The 24,847-nt window shown below is 32.3% G+C and overlaps 2 protein-coding genes and 1 long non-coding RNA gene across 3 annotated transcripts in view; 1 reads left to right on the forward strand and 2 right to left on the reverse strand.

Annotated features, from left to right (window-relative positions):
• LOC111699779 (serine/threonine-protein phosphatase 4 catalytic subunit) lies at positions 1–8,609 on the reverse strand. Its single transcript, XM_023470512.1, has 10 exons — positions 8,483–8,609; positions 7,911–8,002; positions 7,352–7,453; positions 6,668–6,730; positions 4,404–4,592; positions 3,311–3,389; positions 2,943–3,025; positions 2,493–2,569; positions 2,179–2,245; positions 1–105 (listed from the first exon to the last, which is right to left on the reverse strand). Exons 1-10 carry the CDS (start codon positions 8,607–8,609, stop codon positions 43–45), a joined length of 942 nt encoding a protein of 313 aa, XP_023326280.1. The 3' UTR covers positions 1–42.
• LOC111699781 (uncharacterized) lies at positions 476–1,446 on the forward strand. Its single transcript, XR_002764814.1, has 3 exons — positions 476–760; positions 993–1,087; positions 1,169–1,446. It is a non-coding gene; the product is annotated as an uncharacterized LOC111699781 (long non-coding RNA).
• Positions 8,596–24,847, reverse strand: part of LOC111699791 (cleft lip and palate transmembrane protein 1 homolog) — a 20,266-nt gene continuing 4,014 nt past the window's right edge. The window contains exons 6-25 of the mRNA XM_023470522.1: positions 24,100–24,161; positions 23,062–23,124; positions 22,225–22,282; positions 22,083–22,120; positions 21,730–21,815; positions 21,339–21,439; positions 20,449–20,544; positions 18,920–19,067; positions 18,225–18,314; positions 17,487–17,556; positions 16,744–16,889; positions 15,854–15,962; positions 15,514–15,583; positions 14,271–14,335; positions 13,557–13,631; positions 12,417–12,479; positions 11,594–11,670; positions 11,263–11,325; positions 10,344–10,398; positions 8,596–9,797 (exon numbers count right to left, since the gene is read on the reverse strand). Coding sequence (XP_023326290.1) covers positions 9,639–9,797; positions 10,344–10,398; positions 11,263–11,325; positions 11,594–11,670; positions 12,417–12,479; positions 13,557–13,631; positions 14,271–14,335; positions 15,514–15,583; positions 15,854–15,962; positions 16,744–16,889; positions 17,487–17,556; positions 18,225–18,314; positions 18,920–19,067; positions 20,449–20,544; positions 21,339–21,439; positions 21,730–21,815; positions 22,083–22,120; positions 22,225–22,282; positions 23,062–23,124; positions 24,100–24,161 — 1,694 coding nt within the window. The 3' untranslated portion in view covers positions 8,596–9,638. The remainder of the gene's footprint in view (positions 9,798–10,343; positions 10,399–11,262; positions 11,326–11,593; positions 11,671–12,416; positions 12,480–13,556; positions 13,632–14,270; positions 14,336–15,513; positions 15,584–15,853; positions 15,963–16,743; positions 16,890–17,486; positions 17,557–18,224; positions 18,315–18,919; positions 19,068–20,448; positions 20,545–21,338; positions 21,440–21,729; positions 21,816–22,082; positions 22,121–22,224; positions 22,283–23,061; positions 23,125–24,099; positions 24,162–24,847) is intronic.

Here is a 24,847-nt window from a genome sequence, read left to right on the forward strand (position 1 = left end):
TTTAATATGAAAAGTTGTATTTGTTGTTGTTGTGGTTGTTGTTTATAAAAAGTAGTCGGGTTGAGGCTTCTTGGCAGGAACTCCTCTACTTTCCTGGGGAGCAGCCTAAATAGAATATAAGGATAAATAGAAAGAATGGGTTGAATAGATTTTATAAATATATATTTATATACTTTATAGATAGATAATAAAATAAAATGATCATAACACCATATTTAAAAAGCTCTTTTTAGATTGGTTTAAATAATGAAAATAATAAAAAGTTCACCTAATCATAATGATAACAATGATGACAATGACAATGACAATGGATGACAATGACAATGGATGACAATGACAATGGATGACGATGAGAATGGATGACGATGACAATGGATGACGATGACAATGGATGACGATTGCAATGGATGACGATGACAATGGATGACGATGACAATGGATGACGATGACAATGGATGACAATCATGGATGACAATCATGGATGACAATCATGGATGACAATCATGGATGACAATCATGGATGACAATGAAAATCATGGAGATGACAATTGACAATCATGGATGACAATCATGACTGACAATGACAATCATGGAGATGACAATTGACAATCATGGATGAAAATCTGTAAATTCTACTGTATAGGTTGAAGACGATTCGGTAAACCCTTCGGATGATCCTATAGATGATTCAAGACCTGAAGATTGAAGATATAGAAGCAAGATTCAATCTGATTATATTTGATCTTGTTTAATTGTCAAAGTAAATATTTACTCAAAAAATCTTCAAAACTATTTAAATGAAAATTCATTCTTGAAACTTAAATGTAAAACTTTTGAGTTTGCTGTCTGAAATCATAAACATTTTATATTCAGAACCATGAATTTTATATGGATTTTATCTAAAAGATACTTAGCCAATATTTAAACAATATTCATCCTATATTTAAAAAACTTTCATTAAAGAAAATATTAATTTCTGAAATCTTTTTCAGAAGGAATGAGAAAGTTTAAAGCGCGTAGTTGGACTACAAGTATGTGATTAGGATGTATAAACCTATCACAATCTTCGTACCTGGAATATATATAGGTATGAGTTTATAAGCTGTAAAAATTGTACATTTGTAAAAAATGCATTTAAAAAGATTTTAATACAAACCCTTTTTAATAGATCTAAGTAGAGGCTGCGTTTCTGCCGAAACTTGGGCAACCTTTTTGCGCAAGCGCTGCAGTGTGGTCTAAAACTCCCTTTTGGGTAAGAGAAGAAAAAACATTCTTCTAAAAAATATGCAAAAACTAATAAAGCATTTTTATAGACTGAGCAGCGTGTAAAGGTTGAACGGTCGAAGTTTCTCTCGACAAAGATTAAATAGGTATTAAATCTAAAATGTATTTTCTAATTATGCATACAAAAATACACCACGGTTTTCTATAAGTAACTTTTATAGAAAACTGATTTCACCTGTTTTTGGATTACTGTCTACAAATAAATTCTAAACTGACAGGAGTCTTTAATCTGAGTGATAAAGAGGAAGCTTTGCTTATAGCATTCCATTATAAACTAAATCTTCAGGGTGCATTGATTGTGCCCGTTCGTAAAGTGGGAGCACGAATATAAACTAAATCGAACGAACCAGCGTCGGCTGGAAATCACAAAATCATGGATGACAATGACAATCATGGATGACAATGACAAGATCATGGAGATGACAATTGACAATCATGGATGAAAATCATGAATGACAATGACAATCATGGATGACAATCATGGATGACAGACAATCATGGATGACAATCACGGATGACAATGACAATCATGGATGACAATCATGGATGACAGTCATGGATGACAATTAAAATCATGGATGTCAATCATAGATGACAATCATGTATGACAATGACAATCATGGATGACAATCATGGATGACTATCACGGATGACAGTCATGGATGACAATGACAATTATGGATGACAATCATGGATGACAATGACAATCATGGATGACAATCATGGATGACAATGACAATCATGGATGACACTCACAATCATGGATGACGACGACAATCACAATCATGGATGACGACGACGACGACAACGACAACGACAACGACAACGACAACGACGACGACGACGACAACAAAAACAACAACAACAACAACAACAATAATAATAATACTCTACCTCGAATATTGTGAAATCTCTCTGTAGGTTTTCGTCAAGCTCCAGAATAGCGGCAACATTCCCACATCTAACCATGCGTTTGTTTATATCGTTAATTTAAACGTTTTAGTATGTAAATTTTAATAAGTTTAAACGTTTAGTAAACGTTTTAGTGGAAGTTTTGCATGAATTTTATCTTAACTTACTGACAAATTGGTTTTTAAATCCATAAACACTTCAATGCCAAAAAATAATGCTTTTCCTCCTTTGTGGGTTCAATCAAAACTGGAGGAGTTAAAAGGTCGTAAAGTTTGTTTCCATAAAGATTAAAATACCTGTAGCAATAGTTTGGGGCAGACCACACAGTCAGAACTGTTTCATTAAAGTGCCATTTATAGCCTTCCATCACCAGCTAAAATATCATTATTATCGGGCCTGAAGACGTAACTTTCGAGAGACCTTAATTTTTATTGTTACCATTTTGGTCTGTACATACAGTGTACATATAGTGTACGTACAGTGTACAAGAGAGTTTTTAAATAGAATTATCCGTAAGGAAAGGGTTTATTTATGAACTTTCCAACAAATCAAAAGGATGCTTGAAATTTCACGAAAAAAAATCGCCTCTTCATAAACCTGGACAAAAGACCAAATATCGATATTAATTTCTAATTGATTTGCAACTGAACCATATTTTGAATTGTTTTTTCTGTTTAGCCGTATACCTCAAAATGGAAAACGCGTACTGTACTGTACTGTACTGTACTGTACTGTACTGTACATACCTGGTGGGCCCTACAGATCATCTCTATATCATTTGCTGTATTGAACTGAGCAACAACATCATGTCCGAACAAGTATCCAGCGCCTGAAAACGAGAATTTGTTGAATTTGTTAAATTTTTTGAAATTTTCACTGACTCGAGTTTAAAATGTGAACAAGAAAATGTTGTTCTTTTTCTAAAAAAAAAACTGTTTTATTATTCAAGAATAGAACCAGGAACGTTATAAGGAATTTGTCCAGGGGAGACTTTCCTACTTCAGCACCCGTTAAGGCCTGAAACCCCCACTGGAAACTATAGATTTTACTACTCCTACTTAGCCATAGCGGTAGCCCTACCTCTTCCTAGATCTTCACTTAATTGAACTGTTACCTCTTGGTGAGACTCCCCAGCCCTGTGTATCTTCAGGATCAGACCAGAGTAGATCACACATAGGACCATCATGAGGAACCTGGCAATTACATTATATAGATTTATATCCTCAGGATCAGACCAGAGTAGATCACACATATGACCATCATGAGGAACCTGGCAAATACATTATATAGATTTATATCCTCAGGATCAGACCAGAGTAGGTCACACATAGGACCATCATGAGGAACCTGTCAATTACATTATATAGATTTATATCCTCAGGATCAGACCAGAGTAGATCACACATAGGACCATCATGAGGAACCTGGCAAATACATTATATAAATTTATATCCTCAGGATCAGACCAGAGTAGATCACACATATGACCATCATGAGGAACATGGCAAATACATTATAAAGATTTATATCCTCAGGATCAGACCAGAGCAGGTCACACATTGGACCATCATGAGGAACCTGGCAAATACATTATATAGATTTATATCCTCAGGATCAGACCAGAGCAGGTCACACATTGGACCATCATGAGGAACCTGGCAAATACATTATATAGATTTATATCCTCAGGATCAGACCAGAGTAGATCACACATAGGACCATCATGAGGAACCTGGCAATTACATCATATAGATTTATATCCTCAGGATCAGACCAGAGTAGATCACACATATAACCATCATGAGGATATATATTTATATTCTTCAAAACTTTATTTCTTTCTTATTATCATTATTGTTATCGCTATTGTTGCCGTTATTATTATTATAAAAAGCAAGACATCATTCAACTAAATGTAGAGTCGACAATAAAAAGTTGATAAAAAAGCGGTATGAAAGACTAAATCAAGAAACAAATGATACCAAGAATGAATTAACCAAAAAACGAATCATAGAACAAAATCAGAGAATGAAGAAAATGAAGAAAAAAAAATACAACTAAATTCGTCAAATAAGTTGAATTAATCAACCTATAAAGGAACGAATTAAAAAATATCGATAAATCAATAATTCACTCAATCAATCAATCAACAGTTCAACCATTTAATAATTCTTTCAATGAATCACTCAATGAATGTTGATATTTACCTCCTGTTTCCTATCAATAGTCCGTATCTGGTCTAGGGTTTGTATACTGGGTGAGAGCCCGCCATGGACACAGAATATTTTTCCATCAATGATTGCGGAAAGAGATAAGTAATCAAATATCTCGGTACAGTATCTCCATACTGTGATACTTCCGTACTTTCGTAGACATTCGTCGTAGAATCCGTACACCTGTACATTCAAATATTAGAATCCGTACACCTGTACATTCAAATATTAAGATCCGTACACCTGTACATTCCAATATTAGGATCCGTACACCTGTACATTCAAATATTAGGATCCGTACACCTGTACATTCAAATATTAGAATCCGTACACCTGTACATTCAAATATTAGAATCCGTACACCTGTACATACAAATATTAGGACCCGTTCACCTGTACATTCAAATATTAGAATCCGTACACCTGTACATTCAAATATTAGGACCCGTTCACCTGTACATTCAAATATTAGAATCTGTACACCTGTACATTCAAATATTAGAATCCGTACACCTGTTCATTCAAATATTAGGATCCGTTCACCTGTAAATTCAGTTATTAGAATCCATACAACCTGTACATTCAATTATTAGAATCCATACACCTGTACATTCAAATATTAGGATCCGTTCACCTGTACATTCAATTATTAGAATCCGTACACCTGTACATACAAATATTAGGATCCATACACCTGTACATACAAATATTAGGATCCGTACACCTGTACATACAAATATTAGGATCCCTACACATGTACATTCAAATATTAGAATCTGTACTCTTGTATACATTCAAATATTCATATCCTTTCACCTGTACATTCAAATATTAGGATCCGTACACATGTACATACAAATATTAGAACCCGTACACCTGTACATTCAAATATTAGGATCCGTACACATGTACATACAAATATTAGAATCCGTACGACTGTACATGTAAATATTAGAACCCGTACACCTGTACATACAAATATTAGGATACGTACACCTGTACATTCAAATATTAGGATCCCTACACATGTACATTCAAATATTAGGATCCGTACAACTGTACATACAAATATTAGAATCCGTACGCCTGTACATATAAATATTAGAATTCGTACACCTGTACATTAAAGTATTAAAATCTGTACTTGTACACCTTAAAAGAATTGTGGTCGAGAATGTAAGATACACAACAGTACCCTTTTCACATTTATATTCGCAACATTTTGTAAGACATCACAGAGTAACCAAAATTAAAATTTCATTATTTCTCTTGTCTTTGCAACATAAATCCGTAAGAAACTTTAAAGAGTGACCAAAATAATAAAAAAAAATTCCGATCAACATACGAGGGAAAATATATTTCGTGAACATGGATATCAAATCTTATTTTCAAATAATAAATCATACCAACTCAAGTTTAAGCAACACTACAACTGTAATAAAACCAGTGTTTCGGATCCGGATCCGGTCGGATCCGTATCATTTGGTCGGATCCGGATCCGGATCCGTATCAGGAAACGTTGATATGGATCCTGGTAGCGCCAAAAATTAACCAAAACCATGGAATAAATAAATCAAAATGGTTCGTAAATGTATTATTTACATGACGAAAATTTTTCAAAATTATCTTTAATAATTTAATGTTTACATTTATATAATAGTAATGACGACATTTTTAACTATAGGATTACTATAGTTTATAAATTATAACCTTGCATAACATTTAATAGGGAAAATCCGATTCACAGAATCAAAAGTTACCTCGGATCCGGATCCGGATCCGTATCAGGATCCGGATCCGGATCAAAATGATATGGATTCGAAACACTGAATAAAACACTTGAAAAATATATTGAAAATACACAAGGGCCCAACTTTAGACTTTATTTCAACTTTCCAACAACAAAATTTTTTTTATTTTTTTATTATCCCTGATCATTTTTTTACTTTTTTACTTAAATTAAATTTATGCGTTTTCATTTAAGAATGGGCATGCCCAACTTAACTTTATCTGATCAATAATATGAGAGACATCGTCGTTTTTCTATCTTAAAAAGCGATAAATTCCGCAGAGAAAACACAAATTAAGACTATCAATTTTTTAAAAGAAGATTTTGGACAACTCATGTATTCTTGACCAGGCGTTAAGGGTAAAATGTTAAATTCACTCTAAAATAAATAAAGAGTCATTTGAAACTACGTCTACAGTCTCTCAAAATACTAAGGCAGGGGGGGGTCTCCTTTTTAAAAATCACTAACCTGAGTGATCTGTCTGGACTCGTGATTCCCTCGGATCAGAGTTATTCTGTCAGGATACCGAACCTAGAAGGGAAATGTTATAATCGAAATTTTTAAAGAGATAAAATAATTAGTCAGGGCTAGGGAAGGGCATAGTTTTTAAAAACGATTGAAATAGCGACTGAAAAAATAGCGACTATAAACGATCGCTTTTCGTTTCGTTTCGAGTTTTAAACAAACCTTAGTTAATAGACAAAACGAACAATTCAACTATCTATAAGTTGGTTTTAAACTTTTGTAAACGAAAAAAAATACTCACAGTTTTGAAGCTAAAACGATCGTTTTGACATAACACCATCATAGCAATTTTCATACTTTGATCCTATTACTTTTTTAAACCAGTAGTATTTCAGATGAAAATGGTCGCTTTCATTCATGAAAAAAAACAATCATATTAAATACGATCATTATGTTTTAAACGATACATAGCTAACGAAACTTTCAGTCTTTTTCTAAAAAGTAAAAAACTGCCCATCCTTAGTCATGGCTTTAAAATTTGTAGGATCGCAAATGATAAACGAAGGGGGGGGGGAGTGAGAATTTAAAATTAGCAATTTCCTTTTTAGCCCTTTTTAAGCGATATTAACCTCAAACACACGTTTGCTCTCCGTAAATAATATTTGTACGAATGTTTACAAAATTTACCTTAAGAGCTAGGAGAAGGAGGAATGTTTCAACACTGTAGAATCCACGGTCTACAAAATCCCCCATGAACAAATAATTCGTGTTAGGTACATCTCCTCCAACCTGCAAAAATAATTATAATAGTAATATTTACTGATCTGATAAGATCCTTCAAGTGGCTACCGTCGTAAGTTAAAGTAAACCCTCCTTTTAACGAGGGGTATACCAGAGTTCGAAATACTAGGAAGAAGAAAATCTCGCATTGCATTAGTAAACTATGTAAAATAAATTATGATAAAGCCTAGTTTCCGTTTGGCAATTTTGTTTTCCAGAAAGAAGGTATTCTAAATGATGGCTTATTATCCAGATATTTTCACAATCTGAGAGAGGGGAGTTTAATTGTAAAAATCTATCACACTTCCTGAAGACTAAAAAAAAAATTCGTAATGTATTGCACACAAAATTTTGTTTTGAAGTGGGGGCTGGGGTAAGATTTATGTCTAATGTCCATACCTCTGATTGCTGAAGGTGATAAAAACTAAACCTTAAAAAGCTCTCTAATATGAATATTGATCATTACCTTAAATAATTCTCTAAGATCGTAGAACTGTCCATGTATATCCCCGCACACTGTTACAGGACTATCTACTCTCTGCACATTACTCTCTTCAACTAGAACAATATCCAATTAATAAAAAAAATTTACTGGCAGGACTAACCTTTCAAGCTAATAACTTTTAATTGGATGGAATAGTTTTAAATATGACCAAATAGAGATCAATTATCTACAGCTGATACATTGATTATTTACAAATCTAAGTTAGCTTCTCCACTCACAGGCATAAATTATGCATTGTAAACAGTAAACAAAAATGCCAGTAGATGAAAAGAACGAGATACTTATGGTTTGATAACAATATGAATCTTTCAGTCCAGTGTAATGTTATTTTGTTTAATATTGTGTAGGCCATAAAGTTAGCAATTGACAACGCATATTAAAGGAGTTTCTGGCAATATTAGATGCCCATACCGAAAAAGCTGAAATAGAAGCTAAGATTATTATTTTTTATTACCACAAACTATTGCGGAATATATTTAACTTAAATATTTCGTGAAAGAATAGCAAAGGTCGACAACGAAACCAAGACTTACCTAGAATTTCCCTGGCTTTAGCGCAGAGTATCTTGACATCACTCTCCTTGATAATCTCACACCTCCTGAGCTGTTCTATTTGTTGGTCCAGATCACTAGTATCCACCATTCTATCTGGAACAATCATTCACAATTTATCAAATTAAAAATGTGGAAACAATTTGGCCGCGAAAATTATAAATTAGAAATTGAGTTGCAACTAGTTTTCAGGGAAATAGATTGATTTTCCCAATTTAAACGGTACAAACGATGAGGGAAAGTTTGTTGTTTTTCTTGGTGTTTAATTATCACTATTTTCTTCGTTGTATTTTCAGCATGAATCCGCAAATAAATTTTAAAGAAAGAGAAATCATAATTTAAATAAGCTTCATAAAAAAATGTTTGAAGAATGTTGTTGTAAACCGAACTTAATTCTTAATAAAATAAGGGTCAAATAAATATAAACGATTTAAGTTTCTTTCATATTAATTAATCTAGAAACAATATTGTTATTTGAAAAAAAGTTTGGTGAGATGTTGTTTTGAACAATTGTCCCAGTTTTAAATACAGAACTACATTAAATATCTTAATATATAACTAACAAAATTTAAAATGCTTTTAACATAAAATCATAATCAACAAAATTCTACGTGAGTAATTTCCCCCAAAATTTATCTATTCATCTAGATTCTAAATTACAGTAGCGAGCGAGGAACAATATCAGCAAATCATCATAAGTATGCCCAATAGTTTAAATTAGGTTTATCAAATGATTCTATCCCAGACACTTGAGAATGGGGAAGTGTAATTAGCATAGAAAAATCACATATAACTGACTTCAGCAAATAAATGTTTACACCAGGAGTGAATAGTTAAAAAAAATAAATTGAGATGTGAACGATAAAAAAATTTGGCTTAACCTTGACAAAAAGTGTGTAAAAAATTTTATTAAGGTAAAAATCATCACCCCTGACTGGCGCTGTCACAATAAAATGAATGTTTTAAGGGACAGTGTGTGCGCATTGAACATTAATAATTTATAGTATACATTTAACTTAAAAAAAGACAAGACAAGACAAAACAAAACACAAAAACCCTCCGCAAATCAATCAATCAATTGTTATACAATTGTGACTGGGGCGGGTATTAGAACAACTACCAGAAGGAATAACGACGACTAGTCAACTTTTTTAGCTTTCTTGGACTTGGATTTCTTCCATTTAGTATCTCCGCTTGCGGTATTCTCCGCATGCGGTTCATTGACAGAATCGTCCACTGTCGGTGGAGCAACTGATTTATCCTCTAAAGCTCCTTGTGCGGTATCCTCAGTGACGGCCTAAAGTTACAAATGTTAAAAATAATTTAAGCTTTAATTATAACACATTCCCCCCTCTTCTCCTATCAATTGTGTGGAAAATTGCACACAAGAACATTTCATAGATGCGACATTTTATAATTGACAAACGCATAGATGTCTTCCTAAAAAAGTCCCAACTAGTGTTTAGGACCCGAATCTGTTAGATCTTCAACATTGTGGCCCCCTGGATTCGGATCCAAGAGACAAAATATCAAAAATTGTAAAAAATGTTAGCCCTTAAGACCAAAATCTGAACTGTTAAAAAAAGAGAAATTCGTTTCCTGATCTCTGAATGGTTCATCAAGTCTTAGGAATAAAATGAGCGAAAAAAAATAAAAATATTTAAAAATTCTGCGTTTGATAAAAAAAATCAGTGAATCTTACAGAAATGTTCATGACCTGAATCCGGATCCGAATTTGGATTCAGATACATTTTTTTATTAAGAACGGATCCAGGATCCGGATCCAAATAAAATGGATCCTAGGCACTGGTTCCAACAACAAGGTGTATAATCTCCAACTCACCTTATTAGCTCCTGTATCTTCCGCCATCTCGGCTGAGTAACCAAACTCATTTACCCTAAACACAATATTTTCAGACAAAGTCTATCTTTAAGTAGAAAAATCGACAATCAAACTTTTTAAAAGAGTCAGAGTTGAATATGAGGATTAATTTATCCAGTCTGAGTTGAAAACTTTAGAATGGGAAATCCTTAATCCTGATCGCTTAATCTGAATATCCAACGTACACACTTTTGATTTTCTTCTTAATCGTCTCTTCTTGGATATTCCTACTGTAGGTTACGTTTGATAAAAAATAATGCTTTATCGATTGGACTAATATCCGATTGAACTAAAGTCAGCTGTTCACAAGCCGGCTTTTAGAGCATTTAAGAAATATAAATTTTGTCATCTTAAAATGAACTTATCAAAAACATATTTTATCACATTTGAGAACTAGTCCTTTTGAACGTTAGTCTTAATAAATATTAATCCAAAACTAAGAAACATACGTTCATCAATCGATCATGATTCCGATTGGTTTGACACAAAAATGCGGAAAAATTAAAACCTGAGATGGAATTTAAAGAATTTGAGCCGCGGTTTAAATCCGCCAATCACCAGTTTAAATTTAGCGCCGGCTTGAATCTTGAAACATTTGATACAATTTTAAGTGGAACCGACCATATTTAAACCGCGGCTTAAATTTAAACCGCCGCTCAAATTCTTTAAATTCGGCCACCGGTTTTTCAAAAGTTGGAGAGGGCTTCTCTAATCTCTAGAAATTAAAAGACTAAATAAGATAGATGAACAGAGAGTATCAAGCATTGATCTCGATATCCACCATTCTCAAGTTTTCAGCTCTGGACTAGTTAAACTCGCTTTTTCGTCCGAAAAATTAGATTTTTTTTTTTTCTCTGAATAATTTAATTGTCAAGTTTACCTGGTATGGTCGACCTTGTAGATATACTTCTGATAAAGGAAAATAAAGAAAACTATGTCATCCCTAAACATTAAATAAAAATTACTTCTTGTAGATATATTTCTGCTAGATGAAAATAAAGAATACAATATCATCCCTAAACATTATATAAAGATAATCGCAAAATTGGATTAAATGATAACATTTCCTTTTTTCTTTTTAACAAATTATACATTTTTATATTTTTCATATTTTTCCAAATTAAAATATTAAGGGATCATGCTTTTAAATTTGTATTTCTCGTTCTGATAAAATATATTTTACATTTCTATTTTAATAATTGTGAACCGACCTAAAGCATCCCAGCCTGTACATGGTTGGCATCTTGATCACGAATGCAAAGATGTCGTCGATGAAGGTGTTTAGGGCCTAGAATTAAAAATATTTAGATTCGTAGGGTCTCGAGCTGCCATTTTCCGCACTTTTACGACAGACAAATTTCGACTGGAGACCAGATTTAACTACTTAGATATAGTTTAACCCCCTTCTCCATTGCACCGGTTCATAATTAGTTCAGTTTAGTTGACATAGGTCAAATGCATAGGGAAAGCTAAAATAAGAAATAAGAGGAGGGAAAACGTAAATTTGAAGAGGAAGATGTCCGTGTTATCATAAAGGAGAAAACAAAAAGAATAGGATTTCTGATATTTTTGATAAGTTCTAGAGGAAAAATAAACAAATAATCTGAAAGAGAGGATAGATGTAGATAAACATAAAAAACATGAAAAAAAGAGAAAGATATGTTTAATTGATTGTATGAGCAAAGATGTAAAGGATTGTAAGAAGGAAAATGTAAAGGATTGTAAGAAGGAAGATGTAAAGGATTGTAAGAAGGAAAATGGAAAGGATTGTTAGAAGAAAAATGTAAAGGATTGTAAGAAGGAAGATGTAAAGGATTGTAAGAAGGAAGATGTAAAGGATTGTAAGAAGGAAGATGTAGGATTGTAAGAAGAAAATGTAAAGGATTGTAAGAAGGAAGATGTAAAGGATTGTAAAAAGGAAAATGAAAAAGATTGTATGAAGGAAGATGTAAAGGAGTGTTAGAATGAAGATATGAAGGAAAAGATGAGAAGAACTAGAAGAGGAATAAAGAAAGAAGAACTAGAATAACTAACCTTGTAAGTCATCATTCTCCATGGTAGATGGGCAACAGACTTCAGCTTGTAGTTGATAAACAACTAAACACAGATATCATTAGACTTCGTTTAATAAACAAATAAACTAGCAAATAAACGAATGTATGGATGGAAATAATGAAAAATTAAATAAATGAATGGTAAAAAGACCCCATACTCTGGCTTTATCTACAGGTTAACCCTGAACTTTAGAGACATCGAAAAAATTTAAAAATTTTCGTTTTCTGAAATTAATGATAATAATATGCTCCAGTTTTTTTTATTGAATAATTTAATTATATGAACCTCAATACCCGCATATTCATGGATATTTTTTTATTTTTTGCAATTACTGTCAAGGCAACATTTTATAAATTCTTTCGTTGTCTCCAAGTTGTGGGTTAAACTCCGGGTTCCTACCAGAGAAAATCATAAAATATGCCACAAAAATATTCAATCGCAAAAAATGCTTTGAATTAGGTTTTAGCAAATAAAATCTGCCACGCAAACTATCAAAGCTCAGAAAATATGCCGCAAAAAGTATCCCAATGCAAACACATGGAATTACCATAAAATAAAATTTTCCACAATTAAAGGGGTGTATATTTTTCAGAATTACATCTTTAAAAAAAATTTTCGCTCCGCGTTTCCATATCGAATTTCTGGAGAAAAAAGTTATTTTCTTCAAAGGGAGGGAGGGGAAAGATTTTTTAGGGAAATTGAGTAATTGGAATTGATTAATTCATATAAATACTTTATATTTTGTGTTTTTCATGGATTTGATGATTTATAGTGTATGTTGTTGGTTCCGTTCCACAGGTTGTTAATGCTTGAATTGATTTACTTGTATTGTATGATTATGAATTCAAAAGCTTTTCCTGTGGTCTATCTAGTTTTATTTTTGCTAGATTGAAGTCTTGGTGAATAAAAGATCGGAACTCATCCTGTTTGTCATTTATTATGGAGAGCGATCGGAAGAGGAAGTCTTATAATCCAATCTTGAGAAATACCGCACGGTACTTATATAGCTTTCATTAGGTCTTTAGGAAAAATGCCTAGTCGCGTAACAGAAATGATAAAATGAATGAATGACTTTATAAATAATAAGAAAGAAGAATGGATCGAGGACTGAATATGTACCTGCGGGGTCATCATGATAAATCCAAATGTAAGAAGGAATCCGTAGCAGGAACTCAGCACAAAGCTGTACCAACCCTGATGATAAATCAATCAATCATATTATTAATACATCAATAATAATCGTTAAAATATTATAATTAAAGATTAAAGAAAACCCCAGAATTCAACTGAGATTGGTCAGCACTATTCACCGTTGAAACGTGTTGATGGGCAATACGGACTGCAATTACCTTAGGAGACTTATCATATTGATTAGTTTTAGGAATATTTATGACAAACATATTTCTTCAATGTGATAGGTGTCAGGGGCGCCGAGATCCCTAGTAAAGGTGTCAGGGGCGCCGAGATCACTGGTTTAACCTAATGCACTATCAGTAAAACAAAAAACATATATTGACTGGCTGAAAATGTCTCAAAAGTGATCTCCCAGCGAAAAATATTCCAGTAATCCAGTAAATATTCAACTAATCCATAAGCCTAAGCAACCCGTCAAAAAAAATTAATCTTTTTAAATTAGATGGTATTAGATTCTCTTTTAATTATAAAAACATGGCTCAAAAATCTCAACAGTTGCTGACTGAGAAAATAACATGTCTCTTAGCAACGAATGGACCCATATTTTAATTTGACCATGTTCCGGTCCTAAATTTATTTTGCACAAAAATAATGACAATTTTTATATTTTATTGTGAAACTTTCTTTTATAAAATTTACCTTATGTTCGTTGTAAATGACAGAGTAGACACAGTAAGCTAATCCCAGGGGAAAGCAAAGCATACCTTAGATAGATAAAAATAATATATTTGTAAGAATAATTAGTTTAATTAACTTCAACATGTATGTCGTAAAAGTCATGATGTTAAATAGTTATTATTCAGATTTATTCTAGAACAAAACAAAATTTATATGACCTCAAATAATGATTGTGTTTATTCTTTTGTCCAAAATGTTTAATTTTAGATTTGTTAAACTTCAAATTATTTATCAAAAAAGTTCAGGCTATGAAATTAGCTGATGCTTTAATAAGGATTATCTCCAATTCAATCTGTAGATTTTATTTTTCTCTTTTATTATGAACTCTTTACATTTAATTGATTCAATCTCTGAGCACTAGTTTTTATAATTTACATGAATTGATCATGTTTTTTTTTATAAATTAACCACTAACCAGGGACCACATTTAATGAATTTGAGCTTGGTCTTTGAACCCTGTTCAGGAATCTGATCTATAAGCCTATTGACCTAAAGGAAATTTGATCTAAAAGTAATCTGACCTAATGAGAATTTAAACATATTCATTTTTTATTATTCATTGCCAGAAAACACTTTTTATTCGAAAATTAAGTTTTAAATCAAATTCCACATTTTCCAAAAAAAAGAGGAAATTTGAACTAATTTCTTTTTAGATCAGAGTCCACGTTGTTCAGATTCTGTTAGATCAGATTCCTTTTAGGTCAAAAGAGTTATAGATCAAATTCCTGTGCACCAAAAAATTCGGAACTGGGATTTTTTTTTATTAATTAGCCCCCCCCCCCTAACCCTGCAAAAACTAGATTATTATCTGGGGAAGCATTAAATTTTGTTCAAAAACAGCATGTATCAGTGATAAACCAAATTTTCTTCATTTTCCCCTAAGCTCACCATATACTCAACTTGGAGTTTAAATGCACTTAGTTTAACCGTGACAGCCCTTTAAATACGATGTTTACAAAATGGTCTCCTTAATTTGTAATGTTCTGACCCGAATATTTTATTACCATCCTTTTAAAGTAATAAAAATAAAAAGAAATATTGGACATAAAAGGCAACTTTTTCGTTCTTTTTGATACTTAATTATAAAAAAAATATATTTTCCCCAGTTCAGCGAGAAATTAAACTTTAAATATCCCTATTGCAGAGGGGGGAGGGGGGGGGGTATTATATTAAAAGAAAATATACATCCCCTCTGTGTACCTACCCAGATATTTAAATGCCATTCTATCAAACTCCTTGGTTCCAGAATTCTTGTAATCTTTTCTCTCAACAATCTGAACATAACAAATAATGAGGCAATGGATAAAAGCAGTGAATAGGAGGGAGGGAGGGGGGCCGGTGAGGAAGGAAGAGGGGGGATATCTTCTAAAAATTAATATTTGTCATAACAAAAAGGCCGAGACTGAAGTGTAATTTAAGTGACCCGCATTGTAATGATTGCAATGCCTGATTCACAATGGTACCATTGAAATCTTTATCTGAACAATATTGTCGTTTTTCAATAATATATATTTATAATGACTTGGGATACAAAAAATACTCACGATAAGTCTGGGAATGAGGCCCATTACTGGATTCTCAAAGTCGAAACTGACATCGGACACTTTGGTTATTTTCCAGAGTTCTATCAGTAAACCAACTCCGCAAGATATTCTAAAAAGGAATTTATTATCAACATAAACATCAGTGCAAAAAAAACTTAAATTTATTTTTGATTTTTATTATTATTTTTATGAAAAGACACCCGTCATTCGATGAACTCGGGACCGACGCTTCTCTCCATCAAGTAAGCGTATCATGGATGAACATATATTTACCCAACAACAAAAAAACCTAATTGTCTATTCGTCCGGAAAAAGTTAAAAAATGAAATATATATATATATATATATATATATATGAATGGATAGATAGATGAAAATGTAGATAGATGAATAGAAAGATAAATATATAGATAGATTATCAATAGATAAGATGAATAGGTAAATAGATGATATATGAATAGTTAGATATTCAATAGAAAGATAGATTCATAGGTAGATAGAAAGATAAATTTGTATGAGAACACAGATTGAGCACATAATCCTTGGGTATAATTCCTTTAAATAAGACAAATTGATGGAAGAATATTGAACTATGTAAGGTTTAAGACCATTAGGTGTATATGATAAAAGAATTAGAAAATTGACTGGAGTTTGTGGAGTGTTCAGTTCCTTTATATTAAACTTTTTAAGGATTTACTCTATATAAAACAAATAATTTGAAATTTTTTGCCAAATTTTTTATTAACTTAATAAATGGTGTTGGTCCTATTTAAGTAATGGTGTTGGTCCTATCTAAGTAAATCAGTCAGGAAAACGGGGTGGGTGGGGGAGGGGTAAGGGTCCATGGCATATCTAACTTGAAAAGACTACATGCTCGCACCTTAATTATTTTTTTTCCATTTCGTAGTTATAAAATAAGCGTACCTGTTATTCCAGAATTGAATATCGTTCTTGAATGCTAGAAACTCGAAGACACTGTGGACTATAGAGATAACGAAGGTGAGGACCAACAAGTAGATATTTGTCTCCAGAAAAGCCTGGAATTAAAATACCTGTACTTCAAGTTGAAAACAAGGTTGTATCTTATATATAAATATCAAGTTGTAATTTCTGATGGTCTGTTTTGTTGCATGTCCGATCATAGCTCATGAACCGCTTGACGGCTTCTCTTTGTTTCCATGTTTATGTGTATCAAGGTAGGCTAAAGCAAGAAATCAAATATTGAAATCATAAATAGAGTTGTCTTCAGTTTAATGATATATACGACGACAACTGTATTGTGCTATTCAAAGGGTAGTCATGATTCTTCCTCCAAACAATTAGAATGGTTGATTTAATGATTTAAAATTAAACAATGGGACACTTGACATCCCTTTTTCTCATAATTTCAAGCTTAATTGTTTTTTGTTCTGCAATTTTCATCCATTTAATCCTTTATCTTTTTATTTTTTTATTCTTAACTTTCCAATATCAATGCAAACTACACGAAGCGAGATCCTGCAAACTACACGAAGCGAGATCCTGCAGAAATGTAACGACCCAATCGTCCTAGCTGTTATGAACTATGTAGGACACTTATCACAAACAAAAATCGGAAACAGAAGAAAGTTAAGTTTTTTTTTTTAAATATTAACCTCCTTGACACTGTCTTGATCCTGATCTTCCTCCTCCATATCACCCATCAGGTTACCCAGCATATTGAACCTAAGTAAAACCATCAAAAAAAATAAAAATAGCCCAAAAAATTCTAATAGAGATCAAATATATTTAAATTGTGTGTAGATGATGGACCAATTCTTTTCGAGTTAATAAAGTAGATATTAGTTCCACATTTTATTAAAAATATATTTCGGTCTTGGTTGACTCTAGTCAGTTCTTGAGATAGTTTCTGTCATGAAGATTCATAACAAGAGATCAAATATTCTGATTATTCACTACATTGTTAATTCAATGTCCATTGTGATATTATAACTTCATTTTCTTGAAATTTCTGTTTCAACTCATTTGACTTGCAATTTTCTTCAAATTGTTGGTAGGAATAGTTAAGTGTACGACTAGTATTAAGTACTTGCAAAAACAATGACTAGGAATATGGGACAAGGGTTGGGACTAGCACTCAGTGGTGTATATCATTCACTTTTTTCCCACCACAATTAGAAGTATGGTGACAAAGATGTTCGACTGTCTTTATCCTTTAACTGTGCACGAAGCGCCAAAAATTTTAGAACGTTAAAAAACTAGTTTTGAAAATCTAATTCAAACATAATTCAGACAAAGCTTTTAGGGAAACCCCTTGGGAATTAGACATGCCTCTCTAACAAATGAAGGTCACGTGAAATTACGCTGCATGTATGTCGAAAGTTTATTCTTACTTATTTTTAAGAGATTGAGCTGAATACATCTGCCACTTAAACATAGAGAGAGGCTGGAATGTTAGAGTAAGGTTGAGTAGAGGAGTTGAACTGCAGAATACAAACATCAAAATCAGATATTTATATTAATAATAATAATAAAAATATTAATAATTATTTTAAACTTTTGCTCAGATTCCTTCAAAACCAAAAAATGCATGTAATATACATAATTCTGAGTTTGCATGCAAAAAATCAGCCTCCTACGACAATTCTAAGTTATGTTTAACCACTGTTTAAATTTTCCGGAGAGTAATACGTTTTGTGGCCCCCCCCCCTTAAAAAAAAACCTTTAATTTTCCCAGGGGTCTTTTTTCTGGATGGAGAAACTATAACTTTTTATTAAAAAAAATTCCCCAATTTAAGGAATTGTCCGATTCACAATAGTAACCAAATTCAACCTTTGTCTGAGCAACAATACGTAAGATAACGTTGCTTTCCTCTCTGGAGAAGTGTAAAGTCGGACAATTTTCTTTAAACGGTAATTTCATAGAGAAACTACAATGGGAAAAATCAATTTTTCAGATAAAAATCCGATACTTATCTATATCAATTTTGCTCAGAGGGGTTTTAAAGGGTACCATTGTGAACCATGTATGATGGGTTTCTTGACATTAAATCATTTCCTTAAAACCTAATTTGAATGTTAATATTTCCTGTTGATTGGCATATAATCCCTCTGTAGATTCCAGTAATCATTTAACCAGAGTATAGGTTTATATTGCTGCAGGGTGGTGGTAAACTCAACAAAATCATCTAGAGGGGGCGGAACCTGGCCTGCTACCCAAGGGGTGTGGTCGAATACTAAACAAATGAATGATTTATAACAATCTAAGCTGTATTTGTCTTAAGTCTTGTTGTTAATTCAAAACAATAACTTCAAGAATGATACAAATTAAGGCTTCATATAATAAAGGGCCCAGGGGGGTCTGACAATAACTATTTCATTTAAAAAGGCTTTTATGATTGTTATTATAGCAGGATTCCTCCCAAGCTTTAAATTTCCAGCCCAAGTGTAGCCTTCTAACTGTTGGATTTTTCTGTCTCAAAAACTAGCAGATTATCCCCTGCTAGGGCAATTTGTTATCAAAATCAAAACTTGCAGTTCATGTAGCCTAACCCTGATAGGCAGTGCTTAGGATTCATTTAATTTTGATGCGGATCCGGATCCTGGATCCGCACTGGAAAAAATGGATCCGGATCCAGGTCATTTCTATAAGATTTACTGAATTTTTTTAACAAAAAAATTATTTTCAAATTTTTTTTTTTTTTGCATATTTTAATAATTTATGTGGATACCAGTAAAACTACCTAGATTTAATGTAAGGTTAGAAAACTAGTAAAACTACCTAGATTTAATGTAAGGTTAGGGAACTAGTAAAACTACCTAGATTTAATGTAAGGTTAGGGAACTAGTATAACTACCTAGATTTAATGTAAGGTTAGGAAACTAGTAAAACTACCTAGATTTAATGTAAGGTTAGGGAACTAGTAAAACTACCTAGATTTAATGTAAGGTTAGGGAACTAGTATAACTACCTAGATTTAATGTAAGGTTAGGAAACTAGTAAAACTACCTAGATTTAATGTAAGGTTAGGGAACTAGTAAAACTACCTAGATTTATTGTAAGGTTAGGAAACTAGTAAAACTACCTAGATTTATCGTAAGGTTAGAAAACTAGTAAAACTACCTAGATTTATTGTAAGGTTAGGGAACTAGTAAAACTGCCTAGATTTATTGTAAGATTAGGAAACTAGTAAAACTACCTAGATTTATTGTAAGATTAGGAAACTAGTAAAACTACCTAGATTTAATGCAAGGTTAGGAAACTAGTAAAACTTTCTAGATTTAATGTAAGGTTAGGGAACTAGTAAAACTACCTAGATTTAATGTAAGGTTAGGAAACTAGTAAAACTACCTAGATTTATTGTAAGGTTAGGGAACTAGTAAAACTTTCTAGATTTAATGTAAGGTTAGGAAACTAGTAAAACTACCTAGATTTAATGTAAGGTTAGGAAACTAGTAAAACTACCTAGATTTAATGTAAGGTTAGGGAACTAGTAAAACTACCTAGATTTATTGTAAGGTTAGAAAACTAGCAAAACTACCTAGATTTAATGTAAGGTTAGGAAACTAGTAAAACTACCTAGATTTATTGTAAGGTTAGTAAACTAGTAAAACTACCTAGATTTATTGTAAGGTTAGGATGCCAATGGGAAACTATTTCAGATTTTATAGTTTTAGCTTTCTCCTGATCTATCTCACTCTGCTCGGTTAACCCTGAAATTAAATAGATGGTGAATACTGTATATCTTCCTATTAATTCTTTTTGTGCAAACATTAAAAAGATCAGTATCAATTTCAATGTCAAGACCAAATAGTTTAGACCAAATCGAGACTATAGTTATTAGTTATGCCCACAGCAAAGAACAAAGCCAAAACTAAAACCAAGATAAAAGTCAAAACCTTGACCAATACAGAAGTTAAGACTAAAACAACGAAAATAAAGACGAAATCTAAAACAAGAACAAGGCCTGAAGTAAAGACAAAAGTCAGACCAAAACAAGGACTACAGTAAGACAAAAGTCAAAACCTAAGACAAGACCAAAGCAAGGACTAAAGTGAAGACAAAAGTCAAGACCCAAACAAGGACTACAGTAAAGACAAAAGTCAAAACCTAAGACAAAACCAAAGCAAGGACAAAAGTAAAGACAAAAGTCAAGACCAAAACAAGGCCTAAAGTAAAGACAAAAGTCAAAACCTAAGACAACACCAAAGCAAGGACGAAAGTGAGGACAAAAGTAAAAACCAAAACGAGGACTACAGTAAAGACAAAAGTCAAGACCAAAACAAGGACTACAGTAAAGACAAAAGTCAAGACCAAAACAAGGACTACAGTAAAGACAAAAGTCAAAAACTAAGACAAGACTGAAGTTAAGACCAAAGCAAGGAATAAAGTAAACATCTAAGTCAAGACCTAAGCCAATACCAAACTCAAGAACAAAGCCAAGAGTAAAAAGCTTTGTCAATTTCAAGTCAGGTCAAAACTTTACATCAATGATATAATATTGTACCTGTGAGAAGGTTAGCTGTAGTTTTATATTGTTTTTTCTTGAATTTATTCAGTCTTTGAGATTTATAAACAGTATACTTCTTACTGAACAGTTTACCAGCCCTAAATAAGATTAATTTGAAATGCGTAGACAGAGCTGAGAACTCTTTTACTGTAGTCTTATAATCCAGATTGTTTGATCTCGATATCCACTATGGGCACTTTTAATTTAAGGATCTATAAAAAACTACACCTTTCAATATCTTCATTTTAGTAATTCCTCCCCAAGTCAAAGCTCCCTTAAAACCCTGCCTTGTGCGAATACCATGCGATGCGGGAAATCGAATAAAGATTAAATTAATCTTCAGAATAATAAAAGATCGAGATCATGCATTGCAATAAAATCCACTTACTTTGGGTCTGGAGATTTTCCTGATTTTACAATGAAAGTATGAATATAAAGGGATCCATTATTCTGGACTCTATCAGATATTGGGACCTGGAATACGACATGAAATTATACACAGAAAAAAATCACAAAAGATAAGTGAAAAATTAACATATTTTCATATACCTCCCCTTTCCCTTAAAAATAATAACTTTAAAAAATCAAATCCTTTTTGTACTTTTTTTCTCTAAAAACTCATTCATATCATCAAATGTCCCTAAATTCACAAATGGAACCCTATCATGGATGGAAACAAATGAATTTGAAGAGGGAGAATTATTTCAAGAAAAAGCATTACAAATTTACAACTAAACTAACCTGAACAGTTTTCTCAAATGTCGAATCCAAATTTTTTCCTGAGTTAAAACATTTAAAGCATTACACTAACGAAAGCCAGAACAATTTATGTTTTTAAAATAAAAACTTTTGATGATTATAAAAATGCTTTAGAAATGAATTCCTAAATCCCATTTTCCATACTCCAATCCAGTCAGTTTCCAAAATAGGGATTCATCCATCTACAATATGATAAATTAAAAAAATTAATAATTTTTTTAAAATTTACTTACTCCCCCCCCCCACAAAAAAACAAATTCACAAATCAAATCATGTTTTGCCTTGATGGCTTACGGCATCCTTTGTATGTGTCAGAGGCTCAATTCCATCCATCCTATACTTCGAGTTTTTAGCCCGATCTTTAGCTTGCATGTTAAAAATAATTGATTTTATTTCCCCGTAGGTCTCTTTTAAAAATACGCGTACTGATTGAATTTTTTTTGCTTTTAAAACATCACAGCACGCGAACAAATTTGAGCCATGATGCCACTTTAACGTACCCAACGTGTTGATTGCTAACTTTAAAAAAAATACAAATAAAAAAAGGTTGATTTTTCCCCAAGTGGACTTTTTTGCTCCAAAGAGCTTAGATTAAATTATCATTTTTCATGTTATCAAGGACAAACCAAGAAATTCATCAAGTCTAGTTAAGCTAAAAACAGAACAGATGAGGGTTTAAAAAAATAAATATAGTCAGTCTTTAGTAGTAAAGGAGTAAAGTCTTTATCACAAATTCAGATCTTTGATAAATCGTATATTATTTGAAATGTCTAAGATCTTCACCGTTGTGTTGCCAAGATAAACAAATTAGAAAATTAAGTTTAAGGCAAAGACTCAATTTTTTTGGTTAATTTTTCATAAATATTTAATTTGATCTTTTTAACTACAATAATAATTGACATTTTCTCAAATTAAAATCTTGCAGTTTCTTTTCAATCTTATTTATACAAAAATTACTTACGTCAAACTCTCCAAATTCCATCTGTTCAGAAATGTAAACAAACATATCAAAACCGGTTCCATCCTGATTAATAAAGAGTAGATGAAAGAAAATTGCAGGTTAGATGCATAAAATCTGCCACAGAAATAATGAATGAGCTTAAAATCTGCCACAAAATTATATTGTGTTAACAAATATCATTACAAATGCCTCAGGTTATACCCTGACACAACACCTACTGCAAATGCAATCAAAGTTTAAAATATACCGCCTTCAGTATATAAAAGCATAAAATATGTCACACAAATAATTCACCACAAAAAAGCTACTAGTTATGTCTTGGCACAAAAAATATGCCACACATACAATCAAAGCTCAGAAAATATGCCACAAAAAGTATCCAAATAGAAACACATGGAAATGCCACAAATAAAATTTGCCACAATTTCAATCAAATCTCATAAACTAGGTCACAAAAAGATTATCTGATTGCATAATATCTTCAGAAGGGGGAGGGGACATTATCTGAGACAAAAAAGGCAACTTTTGTATCATTCAAATACAAAATATCTTCTCAATAGCTTGATAAGAGAACGAAGCCTTATTTTAGAGGAAGGAAAGGTTATGAAAAGAAAGGAAAGTTTATGAAAAGAAAGGAAAGATTATGAAAAGAAAGGAAAGATTATGAAAAGAAAGGAAAGATTATGAAAAGGAAAGGTTATGGATGGGAAAAGAAAAAAAGAGGAAAGTAAGGTGAGAAAGGAAAGGGATGGAGAGGATAATATATGAAGTGAAAAGTAAGATAAGATAGGGCAATGAAACGATAAGGAAAAGGGATATTAAAAGGTTTGAGAGATGATGAAAGGATGGAAAAACAGTGCGAAAAGGTTGCGAAAGGATTATAATATCAAGGAATTAGGAAGACAGAATTGAAGAAGACAAGAATAAATAAAGGAAGCGATAATTTAAAAGGGTTAAAAAGAAATCCATGAAGGCTAGAAAGTGTTAAAATGCTAATTTTAAATGTATTTATATAAATTAGATGAATATATAGTTTACTTGATATAGATTAGATGCGGGTGATCTTGTTTTGGAAACCTCAGTACCCGTATTTCCAGTTCCTTAACTCAATACTATTAACTTTGGTATATAACTCATAATAATATTATTCCTTAATATGTTAGTTCATGATAATATGGTTATCAATATATATAATATTGTAATCCAAGTGTGTGTCTTTGTTTGTTTGCCTGTTTAATTGTTTGTAAATCCGATCATGACTCAAGGACCCCTAGACCGATTTGCCCCAAATTTTGATTTTGTAATGCTGTAGAAAGAACTACGGGTATGTTCTTAACTTGTTTTAACAAATTTTCAGTTAAGTGAGTTAACTCTTCTAGTAAACCTCCAGGCATTGCTGGGTATCGAAGCTAAAATTTTACATAATACTAGCTTGGGAACCCAGCTTGACCTGGAAATAAAACTTTCGCTATTAAAGATAACCAAATTAACTTTAAAATGTTTAAGCCAAGCAAAGTACATTCCCGGATACTACCGAGTTCCCTAATCAAAATCTGAGGCGTAAAGGGGTTCATGAGTTATGATCGGACAAACGATTTTAAAGGCAAAAAAACAGATATTACTTATACTTAGTATATGATGATTTATCCTCACAAAAGTCATGGGTTTGTATAACCCCCCCCCCCCCCATTGTCCCGCATAAATTTTACAAACTTCCTCACCCCCACCCCTTCAGTCCCCCAATGAATTTCAAGATATATGTATAATACTTTCTTTCAACAATGTT

This window comes from Eurytemora carolleeae, unplaced genomic scaffold (genome assembly GCF_000591075.1).
Source record: "Eurytemora carolleeae unplaced genomic scaffold, Eaff_2.0 scaffold61, whole genome shotgun sequence".
Classification (NCBI taxonomy): Eukaryota; Metazoa; Arthropoda; class Copepoda; order Calanoida; family Temoridae; genus Eurytemora; species Eurytemora carolleeae.